The 13,673-nt window shown below is 31.4% G+C and overlaps 1 protein-coding gene and 1 long non-coding RNA gene across 2 annotated transcripts in view; both read left to right on the forward strand.

Moving 5' to 3' along the window:
• Positions 1–1,927: 1,927 nt before the first annotated feature.
• LOC142236635 (uncharacterized) lies at positions 1,928–2,314 on the forward strand. Its single transcript, XR_012722130.1, has 2 exons — positions 1,928–2,036; positions 2,105–2,314. It is a non-coding gene; the product is annotated as an uncharacterized LOC142236635 (long non-coding RNA).
• A 719-nt stretch (positions 2,315–3,033) lies between these two features.
• Positions 3,034–13,673, forward strand: part of scramb1 (phospholipid scramblase 1) — a 51,951-nt gene continuing 41,311 nt past the window's right edge. Inside the window, exons 1-2 of the mRNA XM_075304157.1 lie at positions 3,034–3,227; positions 3,450–3,591. Coding sequence (XP_075160272.1) covers positions 3,496–3,591 — 96 coding nt within the window. The 5' untranslated portion in view covers positions 3,034–3,227; positions 3,450–3,495. The remainder of the gene's footprint in view (positions 3,228–3,449; positions 3,592–13,673) is intronic.

Raw genomic sequence — 13,673 nt, forward strand, 5'->3', positions numbered from 1 at the left:
CTCAAAGTAATGCCAGATGTGCCTAACGTAGTGGATTACACCCTGGCAAAACCACTTTTCGACAAAAAGTTTGAAACTCTAATTCCCAACAGTGAGGCGTGGTGTACACAGACCCCGGGGAATAAAAGATATATAGATTTCTATACTGATGGCTCCAAATTGAATGGACAAGTGGGGTTCGGAGTATATTCTAAAGATCTGGAAATTCGAATAGCGAAAAGATTACCTAATCACTGTAGTGTTTTTCAGGCTGAAATATTGGCAATAAGAGAGGTGGTGAATTGGCTGAGAAGTAATGTTCCAACAAATATTGGCATTAATATATACTCAGACAGTCAACCTGCAATAAAATCCTTGGACTCTGTGTTCCTTAACTCAAAAACGGCCATAGACTGCCGCAAATCTCTCAACGAGATGGCTGAGCAGTACAATATCCACCTAATATGGGTGCCTGGTCATAGGAACATACCGGGGAACTGTGAAGCAGATGTGTTAGCAAGGCTAGGAACTACCTTACATATTCCAGGGGAACTAGAATCTGTTGGTATGCCTCTGGCCACCTGCAAGCTCTTACTGCGTGAGAAGGCTGTTATGATGGCCAATATTCGATGGGAAAATTGCAAGGGTTGTAACGACACCAAGCAAATATGGCCCCATTTAAACTTAAACCGCACACTAGATATGCTAGTGTTCTCAAGGCGTCAGATAGCACTCCTAATATCTGCTATAACGGGTCGCTGCCTGATAGGCGAATTTGCAAAAACTATAGGTGCCAATTATAATGACTATTGTGTAAGCTGTCATGACGTGGAGGAAAAGGAATCAATTAAACACCTCTTGTGTGAGTGTCCTGCTTTTTGTGTAAGGCGTAAGCGAATTTTAGGAGCATATAGCTTTAGATTACTGGCTGACATGGAAAACGTTAACTTAAGCAGTTTGTTAATGTTTTTGGAGCAATCTGGTTGGTTCCACAAAAGTAAATAATAGAGAAGGTTCAGTGGTTAAGACTAGAAGTGCCCATATGTAATAGGTACTTTTAGTTAAATGTGGTATCACAATGGACTGAATAGTCTAAGTGAGCCTGAAATTTAATCGGGCTGCCACTTTAACCTAACCTAACCTAACCTAACCGCTAAAAAAATTTTAGCGCTATAATGCGAATTTAATACCCACGTTTTAGGTTTTTACTATGTTCGGTTTTCGAGTTAAAAATCACTTTATTTTCGCGATTACTTTTCCTGTAAAGTCTTGCCAAAATCTAGAGGAACAAGAAACTGCGCATAAATTGAGTTAATTTATCTGCTTTAAGGTAAGTACTATGTTCCGTTTTCAAGCTGAAAACCAGCTTATTTTTTAATTCAAGTAATTTAGAAATATTAAAAGTTTTGCAATCAATTCATTTGATCTTTTCCATCCATAATTTGACAACACTTGATAAAAATCTGAACGTCTTCATATATCCCTGCCGGTATTTCAAAGTTCCATTTCAACCTCATCGCTACCACAGGCTGGTAAATGATACTACTACCATCGCCAACTGTGATGGAAGCGTATCAAAAACTACAAAATGTACATGAGAGTATTTTGCCATCACTATTGTTACAACCCAACCCAATAAACACAGGATGAGCGTTTTTCAAATGCAACAACTTTTCAGTTTGAGGGTAAATATAATTTTCAACATAAATTCAACTTGACTTGAAATAGCTCATCTTCAATACATCTTCAAATTGTTTGCGAATTACTTCCAATTTGCCAAAATGTTGTCGAAATCTTTGAAAAGGTGTTGAAGATAATACCCTGCCAGCATTTCAACGTTCCATTTCATCCTCATCGCTATCACAGACTCGTAAGTGATGGGGTAAATATATCAAAAAGTACAAAATGTACATGGAAGTATTTTGCCATCACTATTGTTACAAGAGCCATTTTATATCTTGTGAAACACCAAACACAACTAGCTTCTTATATTTTATTTAAATAAAAATGATAATGAAGTGCTAAAAACATAGTTATTTCGCTTAAAATTGTGAAAGGTATATTGGTGAACAATTTTTGACTTTCCAAATGGAATAAAGTGATAGTTTTTCAAATATTTTTCCAGACACGCTGCCTCCATTGGGAATAAAAGCACTGGCTGATAGACGCTACAACATGTAACTTGCAACTTGTAACTCAACATCAATCTTTTATTAATGCATAAAAATATGTTAAATGTGATGTGATAGTCGTATAAATGTTATATTTATGAGAATTTATAAATGTTTAATAAAATTAATAATCATCTAAACAATCGGGTTTTACTTGACCACAATGATTCTTTTACAACTATCTTAAAATTCACTTTTTCTGATTGTTTGAAGGGGCTCTTATTGGCGTCGTTCTAAATTTATTAAAAAAGGCACCTAATAATTGCACTCATGCGATAATTTTTTGTAGTAACTTGGCGTGGTACAACTTCTCAATAGTGACGGCGCTTTTCCGAGGAGTTTTGGATATCGTATACGACTGTTTTCGACGTAGTGGGGATTCTCAGAAGCGCCCCCAAATTCAAAAAATGTTGGCAGGGTAGTGACTTCCTCAAAGTTTTATTTAATTTTTTATTTTCACTTACCTATTATTATAAACTATTTGGAGTAAATTCAGTAATTTGTCTAAAATTTTCCAATTGTTTTATTTCTTCCAATTGACCAGGAACTTCGTTGCACAAAGAAGTATTGAAAACCACATGGTTTTCTCGTTGCATATTAGGGTAGTGTTTTGTCAAAGTTTTCACATTTTATTTTCAACACCTTTTCAAAGATTTCGTCAACATTTTGGCAAATTGAAGATGAGCTGTTTCAAGTCAAGTTGAATTTATGTTGAAAATTACATTTACCCTCAAACTGAAAAGTTGTTGCATTTGAAAAACGCTCATCCTGTTATTATTGGGACCGTAGCCGTTGTGCCGCAAAACTATTGATGTGTCTTAATTATGAAATATATAAAGTTATGGTTACCCTGTTTAGTGCTGTGTGTAACAGCTGATGGAGACGACGCCATACAAAATTGTTCGCAACATGTTTTAGCATAAACATAGTTTTGGCAGTTGTTCTTTGCAAAGTATTATTTTTTCAATATTTTAGCGAAGAATTATAGTAAATAACGAAATACACTTTAACAAGTAACTAAAGTTTAATTAAGAGTATACGAGGTTATCGTTATTAATACAAAGGTGGAAGTTTGAGGCAAGTATTGATGTTTTCCCTATTAATATTGCGAAAATAAATAATGACGTAGGCCTTCATACCTCCTCATACTTGTGTTGCGGGCCGAATTTAACTATATACATCTAAATATTGAATTTTTTAAATATACAATTATATACATTTATGCACCAGTCATATAACAAAATATAAACTATCTACAAATCTAATTAAGCTCAACTGTCCCTATGTTATTTATTGCAGATTCCATATTATCCAAATATTTGAATACTAGTCCGTTACACCAAACATGTCGATGCCAATGAGTAATTTAGATAAAGGTGGATATGTGCCTCCTGGCTATAATCCCAATGCTCCACCGGCACCAGGAGCTCCTGCGAATTATGTAAGTTTATCTACATACATATCTCGTCACGTCTCTTTTTAAGAACGATGAATAGAAATCAAAGGTCAATGGCTGGATACGCCCCAATTTTTCAAAATATCTTATTTGTGCCAGTTGTGGAGGTATTTATGTACATTGGCCTCGTGTATATATGTATGTTGTGTTTGGTGAACATGTGAAAATTAACTTAAATAGTCCATATTATTATGACCAACACTGTCACCGAAAATGTAAATTCGAACAATGTTCCGATATTAGGAATCGCAAATTTCAAGAATTTATTCTTCTAATCAAGGTATTTTCTGACTTCAATGCACTTTGCACTTGAATTTCTCATTAAATTTCATTTCAATATTTAAGTTTATATTTTTCAATGTTAAAATAATATGGTAAAACCAAAAATTTTGCGATTCCGAATAAGAATGGATATTATAAAAAATTGTATTGTATACCGATAATATGGATACTCCCTTTGCCGTTGGGGGAAAAATGTAAAAACACCGTGGAAAGCAATTTTTTTTGTTTCCCTATAGGAAACAAATTTTTCTATTGGACAACCTGTTGTGATCATAGAAAATACTGTAAAACGTGCGTTCAGTGCCTCGGTTACAATTTCGTAACTCTTGGTAAAGCGAACAAGTATTTTTAAAGATTGTGGACTTTTAAGCTGTCGAATGAGTTTAGAAAAGTTTTTGTTTGCTGGGGCAAACAAATTTCACTGTAAGTTTAAAGGTAATGATCCCAGGCAACAATACAATTTTAATGAAATGTGACCGTGAAAAGGTTACGTTTAATTGGAGAAAAATATTTTTGAGCAAATGCAAAACATGTTCTTAATCTATTATTAAGTTTAATATTTGTTTATTTTTATTCTCCGATTTGTTCTATTCCCGAGAACGCGGGATGTTTTCAAATTTCCCTGTATCCCGCTCAATGAAAAACTTCATTTGATATGACAATGTATTTATTTGCACCTTTTACAGAGGAAAAAAAACTAAAAAATACTATATGTGATTAACTTTCTCTTGTATTTAAAAATAGCCATACGATAGACGATTTAATTTGTATAAAGAAATTCAAGTTATATTTATGAAGGTTTTACAAAGACTAGTATACATAAAAAGAAAAATTCAATAATCAGTTCAAAGTCTATTTCGATTTACTTCAAAGTTATTATTTCAAAATCACCTATTTTAAATCATAAATAACAAGTGTGCCGATTGCAGGTGTATACCTCAACACCCCCTCTCAATCGGCCAGTACAAGATTTCTACATAGCTTAGAAAAACGTCCAATATCTAATGATTTTGTAAATACATCTGCCAATTGATCTTGAGTGTTAATTGGTTCCACACTTATTAATCCATTTCTTGCGTGGTCTCTCAAAAAATGATGCTTTATATCAATATGTTTGACTCCTTTGCTTTCCAACTCTTTGACATTCCAATACATCGTATGTTGTCCTCATAAATCTTCACGGTATATTCTTTAATTTCTCCGTACCATTTTTATGATGGCGTTGTCGTGTTCTCAATTGCTCTCGATGGAATTCGATTTATTTTATAAACAGCAGCATATGAAGCAGCATATGTATGTCATGAAAGAACCGCCCTGTTTTCTGCAGATCTTGCATCCTTCTGCCAGCAATTCTTGGCTTGATGACCTATTTTGTCACATTTGAAACACTTGCCATTAAACCTTTTCTTCTTCAAAAATTTCTTGCTGGAAAACGCTGTTTTTCCAAGTTGAACTTTTTCATTTCTGTCAGAAAATTTTAATTATTTGCTTATTAATCTTTCTTTGGCCATGTTAAAAGTTAATATGAGACCATCAACGTTCTGCAGAGCAGTTACTAAAGGATCAAATTTTTCTGGTAAAGTCAAAAATAGTTGGGCCAATACATCACTTTCTTCCATATTTGCTCCAGCAAGCTTCAATTGTCTTATATAATTTTCAAATTCAGCCAAATGACTGACCACAGAAGAATTTTCTTTGCGAAAACTTGTCTTAAACTTTCCCACATTTCTTTCGCTGTCTCTTTTTCGCGAACAAAACTTATACAATCAGCATGGAGGAAGCTTACAATCTTGTCTTTCGCCTTTTTATCCTTTTTTAAGAACTCCACATTTTGAGCAGCTTCGTTTGGAGGATCGCCGGTTAGAACGGTCAACAAATCGAGGGATTCCAAATGAATCTATACACGAAATTGCCAATCGTCGATCCCTTGCCGTTAAACTGAGGTGTTCCGTGTTGCTCTTTTTCGCCCATAACCTCTTGTATTTAAAATAGCCACACGATAGACGATTTAATTTGTATAAAGAAATTCAAGTTATATTTATGAAGGTTTTACAAAGACTAGTATACATATAAAGAAATTTCAATAATCAATTCAAAGCCTATTTAGATTTACATCAAAGTTATTATTTCAAAAGCTCCTATTTTAAATCATAAATAACAAGTGTACCGATTGCAGCTGTAACACTTTCCCAAATCAAGACGAAATGTTTTCTAATAAAAGAAAATTTTACAATGGTTAGAACAGTCCCATCTGATATAGACTTCAAAAAATGCTGCGTTAACATGCCTTTATATTTCCCAGCAAAAAATCGGAAGCGCACCCCGGGGTCCTCCACCAATTTTGCACATCCGATGAAGTTCTTTTGGAAAAGTCGAATATACGCTATTTGCAGTTTGAAATGAAAATTCAAACTTTTAACAATTAAACTTCGCAAAAAAGAATAGAACATCAGTAAAAAGTAAAAGAAAAAATCCCCTCGCGGGGATATGAACCTTTTTAACTTCCATGGAAGTTCTTTTGACAATATTTTATACAAAAATATGTACCGAACATTTTTTTGGTATAACGATGTTTAACATAAAATAATATTTTGTTCGAAAAATATTTGAGATTGGTGAGATTTGAACATGTGTTCTTCATTTTTTAGTCATAATATAAAGAACATCTCGAGAAGTAGTTAGAATGCTATGCCTTGGTATCATACTACGATCATGTCAAAAGCATTGTAATTGACGTTTCGATGCTTCGTGTTCAATGGCGTGTGTGGCTGAGTGTACTAAGACATTCTAATGGTGCCAACAAACCAAGGTTCAACACCCGGTCGGAGCGGAAAAATTTTCAAATTGAAAAAAAAAAAAATAAGTATATACAGCTGTAAGTTCGGCCGGGCCGAATCTTAAATACCCACCTTCATGAATCAAATATAATAGATTCCTTTGAAAACTCTTCGTCGTAGCGGGTTGATATTATATAGATTTTCAGAGGGGTTTGATGAGATATATTCTCGTAAGCTGATCAGATCAACCTGTACGGTTTCTGTTATATTCCTCAGAAATAAAAGAATGAATGGTACTCGAAAGTAATACATCTTTTAAGCTTAACACGGAATGACTTAAAATGTGTGTATTATTGCCATTTAATTTTTATTTATTTTATTCATTCACATACTACAAGATATACAAAATATTTTAAAATACAGTATGTGATTAATGTTGGTACGATTTACAATTTCGAATCATTTAAAGTTACAATTACAAATCAACAATTATAATTACAAATCACAGCAAATATAGAAATATTTTATCATAATCAATAAAAACAAAAAATGAAAACAAAAATGTAGCAAAAGCGACAGATAGTATAATGAAAATAGTGTGTATAGGTTAGTATTAGTGTTAGGCAGAAAAATTTCCATATAAGGCATTCTTGAATGTATTAGCATTGCCAATAAATTGAATCGATGCAGGTAAAGAGTTCCACAGGCGAGCGGCGTTGAATAAAAAGTGCCATTCCGATACTAGAAGCTGATGTTGTGGAATAATTAAAATTCTTCTATAATTTATCATAAAGATATTTTGGTTCTTTGGTATAGATAATCTTTTGCAGCAAAATTAACATTCTGATGTTTAATAGTTGCGCAAATTCTATACCATAAAGACATTTAGTGTAAGCAGCACAACTATCAAAGCGTTTGATACCGTTTTTGCAAGCAGTATGCGGATGTGCAGTGGTGTGAAATATTGTGTTTGATAAAGAGTACGGAGCATACCAAAAATTTCCCCAGCAGTGGTGCAAACATGATCTTTCCAAGTTAATGAGGAATTAAACATGATTCCCAGATTGTTTGACTTAACTCTCTTGATGGTTTCATTACCAACTTTAACAGGTAGATCAGACGAAACGACGTGTGTACGATTGCTCATGATTTATAGTTTTGATTTATTTGGATTAATATGTAGACTGTTTTCTGTAGATCCTTTCTGAAGATCCTGTCATGAAGATGCCAGATCAATACATAACAGTTTCCGAAGATAAATTTAAAGATTGTACCTATGAAGACTAGATCAGATTCTAGATTTGTAACAACCATCTTTGTTTGAGTTTTAGAGGAATCATAAACATCCCGTGTAAATATGCAAGATGAAATGATGAAATAACACCTTGATTTGAAATCTAAAATCCGTAGATTTTTATCCCCATTATTCAAATGGTTAAAAGAAGTAAATCTGGAAATTTTACTTTCAGTTTCATGCAATTTTTATGATCAGTGCGCCTTCTATACCCTCAAGAAGTGAAATCGGTCTTTATGGAGGTCTTACCAAATTCGTTACAATTTCAGGCCAATCGGATAAAATCTACGGTTTATATAAGCCCAAGGAGTTATCAGTCTATATGGGTGCTATGCAAAAAAAAAAAAAAAACAGGACACCTTATTGTGGTTATGAAAAAACCTACAGAATCTAGACCCCAAATTCGGATGGCAAGTTTATAAGGGGGGTATATCAAACCGATACACAATATGTTCGGAACGTCTACTTATGGCCCTAAAAACCTCTAGATTCAAAATTTAAGGCAAACTGTATAAAAACTACTGTTTCTAGAAGCAAGAAGTAAACTCTATATGAGAGCTATACCAAAACATGGATCGATGCACACCATTTGTTGCAAATCTATTAATGGTTCAAAAAACCATCAAGATTTTAAGTTTCAGGCAAATCGGATAAAAAATACAGTTTCTATAAGCTTAAGAAACAAAATCGGGAGATCGCTCTATGTTATATGGGGACTTTACCAAAACATGGACTGATAGGCACACCTATTTGTGATCCCAAAATACTTTAGATATCAAACATCCTATATAGTCCTAAATACCTTTCAGGCAAATCGGATAGAAAATACGGTTTCTAGAAGCCCAACATCCCAAATCGGAGGTGGTTTATATGGGGGTTATATCAAAACTTGGACCGATATAGCCCATCTTCGAACTTGACCTGCCTGCAAACAAAAAAACGATTACAACAGACGGATATGGTTATATCGTCTTAGAATTTCTCCCAGATATATTATATAGTCTGAAATCGATATTTCGATGTGTTACAAACTGTCCTAGTTTTGACAAGATTTTGTAAAAATCTATTTCCATTTATTTAAGCACTTTCCATTCAAAGTTTTGGTGAAAAAACTGAGCATAGTATACCTTTACTTGTTCCTATTTGCTAGAGAATTATTTATTTATTTCCACTTATTTAAGCAATTCAAAGCCTTTAAGAGCTCGATTTAGCGAATTACAATGAATTACTCTAACGGATATTATAATCTTATGTAAAAATATAAAGTATTAATTCATTAAAAATAACAATCTTATATGAAAATTGACAGCAGGATTACGGCCAATCACTCACCCACGCAAACCAATCAATAAGAGCAAGAGAATTTGACAGAAGGAATTACGGCCAAGCACATACAAACAAGAGAAAATAGTTTTATTACTGATTCTACCATATAAGTGTATCCTGGACCACTGGTGCAACGATGTTCTGAATAGCTCATACAAATGTTGCATCTATTACCAAAAGAAAACAGGGTTTATGTTGAAAAATAAATCGCCACTTATGTGAAAATATTTGTTCGTTTTTCGAAGGCTAACTATATGATTCGTACATGATCATATTTATACAAATCAAAAGATAAATTATAGAAGTTATAAATAAAATAAAATATAAATAAAAATATTTGATTCTTAGTTGAACAGTATGTTATATAGTATACAAATTAAGGTTTAGGACTAATTTCTGAAGTAGATACATTTGCATGCCCATCAGATGCTATTATAAATCGGTAGATCTGGCTTCAGCCGGAGTAAACTATATGAAGCATTTGCTTTTAAATTAGTTCCTGATTTAACAAGACCACATTCACTAACATAGATTAGGTTGAGCCCCATACATCAGACTTGACAATTATATCAATAAAAGGAAAAACAACATTGTAAAATACTTGATTTCACAATCAAGTAATATTTGTTTTGTTTGTATGAGGGCTTTAACTCACCCCAAGATATTATCACCATTTTCGTGTTTTGTGTGTATGCTTGTCGTTGATTTCTAATTTAGATATGGAGCGCTTATTTATGTTAATAATGTGCTTATTTACCAACAATTGAGTATCAAATTCTAATAAATTGCGCTATAAACTGTTGGTAGTCATATTCAGTAGGTTACCAATTTAGAAAATTAATTTTATTGACATTTGAATGGAAATTATTTCTCGAGCGTATTAGCCCACGATTTCGTAGCTCACGAGGAATCATGAGAACATAAGAGTAGAATATGTTTCACTAGCAAACCACCAACGTGATTACAATTATGAACGTGGCTTGGAAGAGTTGTGAATGCTGTATATGAAAGAGAAATCTTGAGCGTGAATTTTTTGTCGTTTCATTAAAATTGAGAATTTTGAGAACGATTTAATGTCATTTTGAATGATGGAAATAGAAATGAAGATTTATTGAACATTTTGCGGTATCGTTGTATATCTATTTATTTTGTTTCTTTTTTTCCTGAAGAAAAATACTAATCTGAGCAAATACTAAGGATAAGTTTTAATTCACAGGGTTTACATTTCGAGGTAGTCCTTTTTTTCCTTGGGTGGGTAATATATTTACACTCATAGAAAAAGATCTGCAGAAAACAGCCGTTCTTCCATAAACATTTATTATTAAACGCATCCTGGATCGCATCTACCTATGTTTTCCACTTCCGAAGTTTGCCAGTTAAAAACAGTTAAAAAATTAAATGTTGCACAAAAAGAGTAGAAAATCAATAAAATTTAAGAAAACTATCAAAATAAAATTCAAAATGTGGATTTAAACCTATGTCGTTAAGATACTTTCAGAAGGTTTTTCAAATTAAACAAAAAAAAAAAAAAATAAATAAATAAACAATTACATAATGGTAAGATTTGAGCCTGTGTTCGTTATTATTTTATTTATAATAACACACAACAGTTTTTTTCTGATTCAATCACGAAATTAATTCATCCAATTAATTTTTTATTTGTAATGTCTTTAATTACATAAATGATAGTATCAATTAAAAACTTAATTGAAAGTCATTTAAAAAATGAATTGATACTATTGATTTTTGTAATTGAGTTTTGTTTCAATCAAAAAAATTTTTGAATCAATTAAATTTGTAAGGGCATATTTTGTAAAACTCAATTAAGACTTTAATTGGAAACATTTTCGTGAAATTTTTTTCCGTGATTTCGAAAAGTAGTTAGAATGTTATACCTTTGTGTCATTTTACGTTCATATCACAATCATTTGAATTGACGTAATGATGCACCAATGTTCAAACGAGTATGTGGTCGAAGCTAGGATTGATTCAATTAAAAATTTAATTGATGTTGATTGCAAAAATCAATAAATATTTTATTTATTCAATCAAAAATTTAATTGATGTCGATTGGAAAACTTAATTAGTTTCTTAATTCATTCATTTACCCAGAAAAAAAATTTGGAAGTTCTTCTTAAGGCACAACTTTAAAAGCACTCCAAAAATGTCCTCCCAGAGATGTTCTTTATTTTAACTGCACAGGAAGTTCATTTGAGTAAATTTTTTATAATTCGATTTTTTCGTATTTTTAATGGGAAATTTAAATTTTTATGGGTTAAAAACAGATTAAAAATTAATAAAATAGTGCAAATTATTTAAATTTTGCCAAAAAAATGCTAAATCCTTTCTACAAAAATTGCGAATTTTTAAAAAAATTTGATGTCAAACGTTCCAGACAAGCATCATAATGGATTAAAAATCATAAAAAAAATTTAAAAAATATTTATTCGTCAAAATATCACAAAATTTCTTTATTCACATCCAAATCACTGGACTCGCATCACACTTTAAGAAGTGATGCAATTTCAGCGCAACGTCTGTTGTAATGGTGGACATCCGTCCTATGACAAGCCCATGTTAAAATCATCGCTTCTGCGCCAATTTTGCACCACTTCCGGATCCAAAAAGAACATTTTCACTACTTTTTTTTTTGGCGACGCTTTTTTTGATGGGTAAATTATTTAGTTAAACTTCCATTGTTGTACAATCAACATCGATTAAATTTTTTAATTGGAACAAATAATAGTTTTATAAAACTAGTCTTAGTTTGATTAGAACAATGATTGAATCAATTAATTTTTTAATTAAGGGCTATAACTAATTTCAATCACTTGTTGTGTTTTTATTTAGATTAAAAAGTTGATTGTAACAATTAATTTTTAATTCAAATTTAAAACAATTAAATAATTTTTTAACTGACTTATTCTTCCGAGTTTGATTAAAAGTTAATTGTATCAATTTTTTAATTAAAGTTTTAACAATTTTCAATGAATGACCTAATTGACTTAATGTTTTGAGTTTGATTAAAAAGTTAATTGTATCAATTATTTTTTAATTGAAAAAGTTTTCAGCTTCATTTAACTTTTTAATTGGAAATATTTCTGTGTGTATGTCAAATTATTTAAATAAATTTCATAGAAAAAATATGAATATACAAAGGCTTTGAAGAACATGGGGATGTGAAAATAACATGGCCACCTATTTAACATCACTGATCCACCTTCATGCAATTGACCTCATCGAGGTTACAAGCCTTCAACGCATATGGTATCAATGTAATGACACTAGAGCAGCCAGGAATACTTTTTTTGATGGAAAAGATCCGATTCTGTACCTTTCTAACCCATCTAACAATAATAAACGAAACATTATCAATTTTCTCAAAAATAAAAATTTGTATAGTTATATTTAAATCCATTTATATTAACCAATTTATCTATATTTAAAACTTAAAAAATGTAATAATATGTACATTTAACACTGTTTATACAGTTAAGATCTAACTTTCTTATTGAGAAGAATAAGTACATATTTTTCAAGAAATTCATGATTTTTAATTTTTTCAGTTAAAGAAAATTTCGTATTTTGAAGGAAAAAAAGGTGGTCGAAAATTGCAAACATTTTTTTAAGAAATTCTGAACTATTTTGTATAAGTACGAATTTAGTAATTCTTTATTCATTCATTTGTGCATTTTTTCTGTTTTAGTTCTTTTAACTAAATTACACTAACATATGGATAATGCGGAAATTTTATATTTTTATATTTATTTATCATATATAATTCTTACTACAATATAATGTTATTTTCATTAACTAATATGAAGTTAAATTTTCTTTTTGTCGACTTTTTTAGTTTTTGTAGTTTTTGCTGTACATTACACGAAGTTTGAGATACAATATCAATTTCGTGCTATATGTATTGCCCAGTATTACTATTCATTAGTTTGACTATTGGCTTACACAGATTTTTTATTTGTAGCGTTATCTTCGAATCGCTTTGAGTTGATTCATCCACAATTTCAATTAAGTGAAAAGCCTAACATAGGACGTATGCATATACCGTCGAAGCTCTTTTTAAGGAATATCCCATTTAGCGAAAATCCACACACAAAAAAGTTTACTTGTATTCAAAGTTTTTGAATTTTTGTATTGATTTCGAGACAAAGTCGCGGCTTATTTAAAATAAAGATATTTTTCAGGAAGCTATCTACACTCAAAAAAAAAGTGAACCCTCTATTTCACTAAAGCCAATTCAACACTGTTTTAGTTCCTGCACAGAAAAAAATATCACGAAAATTTTTCCAATTAAAATTTTAATTGGGTTTTAAAAAATATTCAATTAAAAATTTAATTGATTCAACAATTTTTTTAATTGAAATTGATCAATT

Source organism: Haematobia irritans, chromosome 4 (assembly GCF_050003625.1).
Source record: "Haematobia irritans isolate KBUSLIRL chromosome 4, ASM5000362v1, whole genome shotgun sequence".
NCBI classification, from domain to species: domain Eukaryota; kingdom Metazoa; phylum Arthropoda; class Insecta; order Diptera; family Muscidae; genus Haematobia; species Haematobia irritans.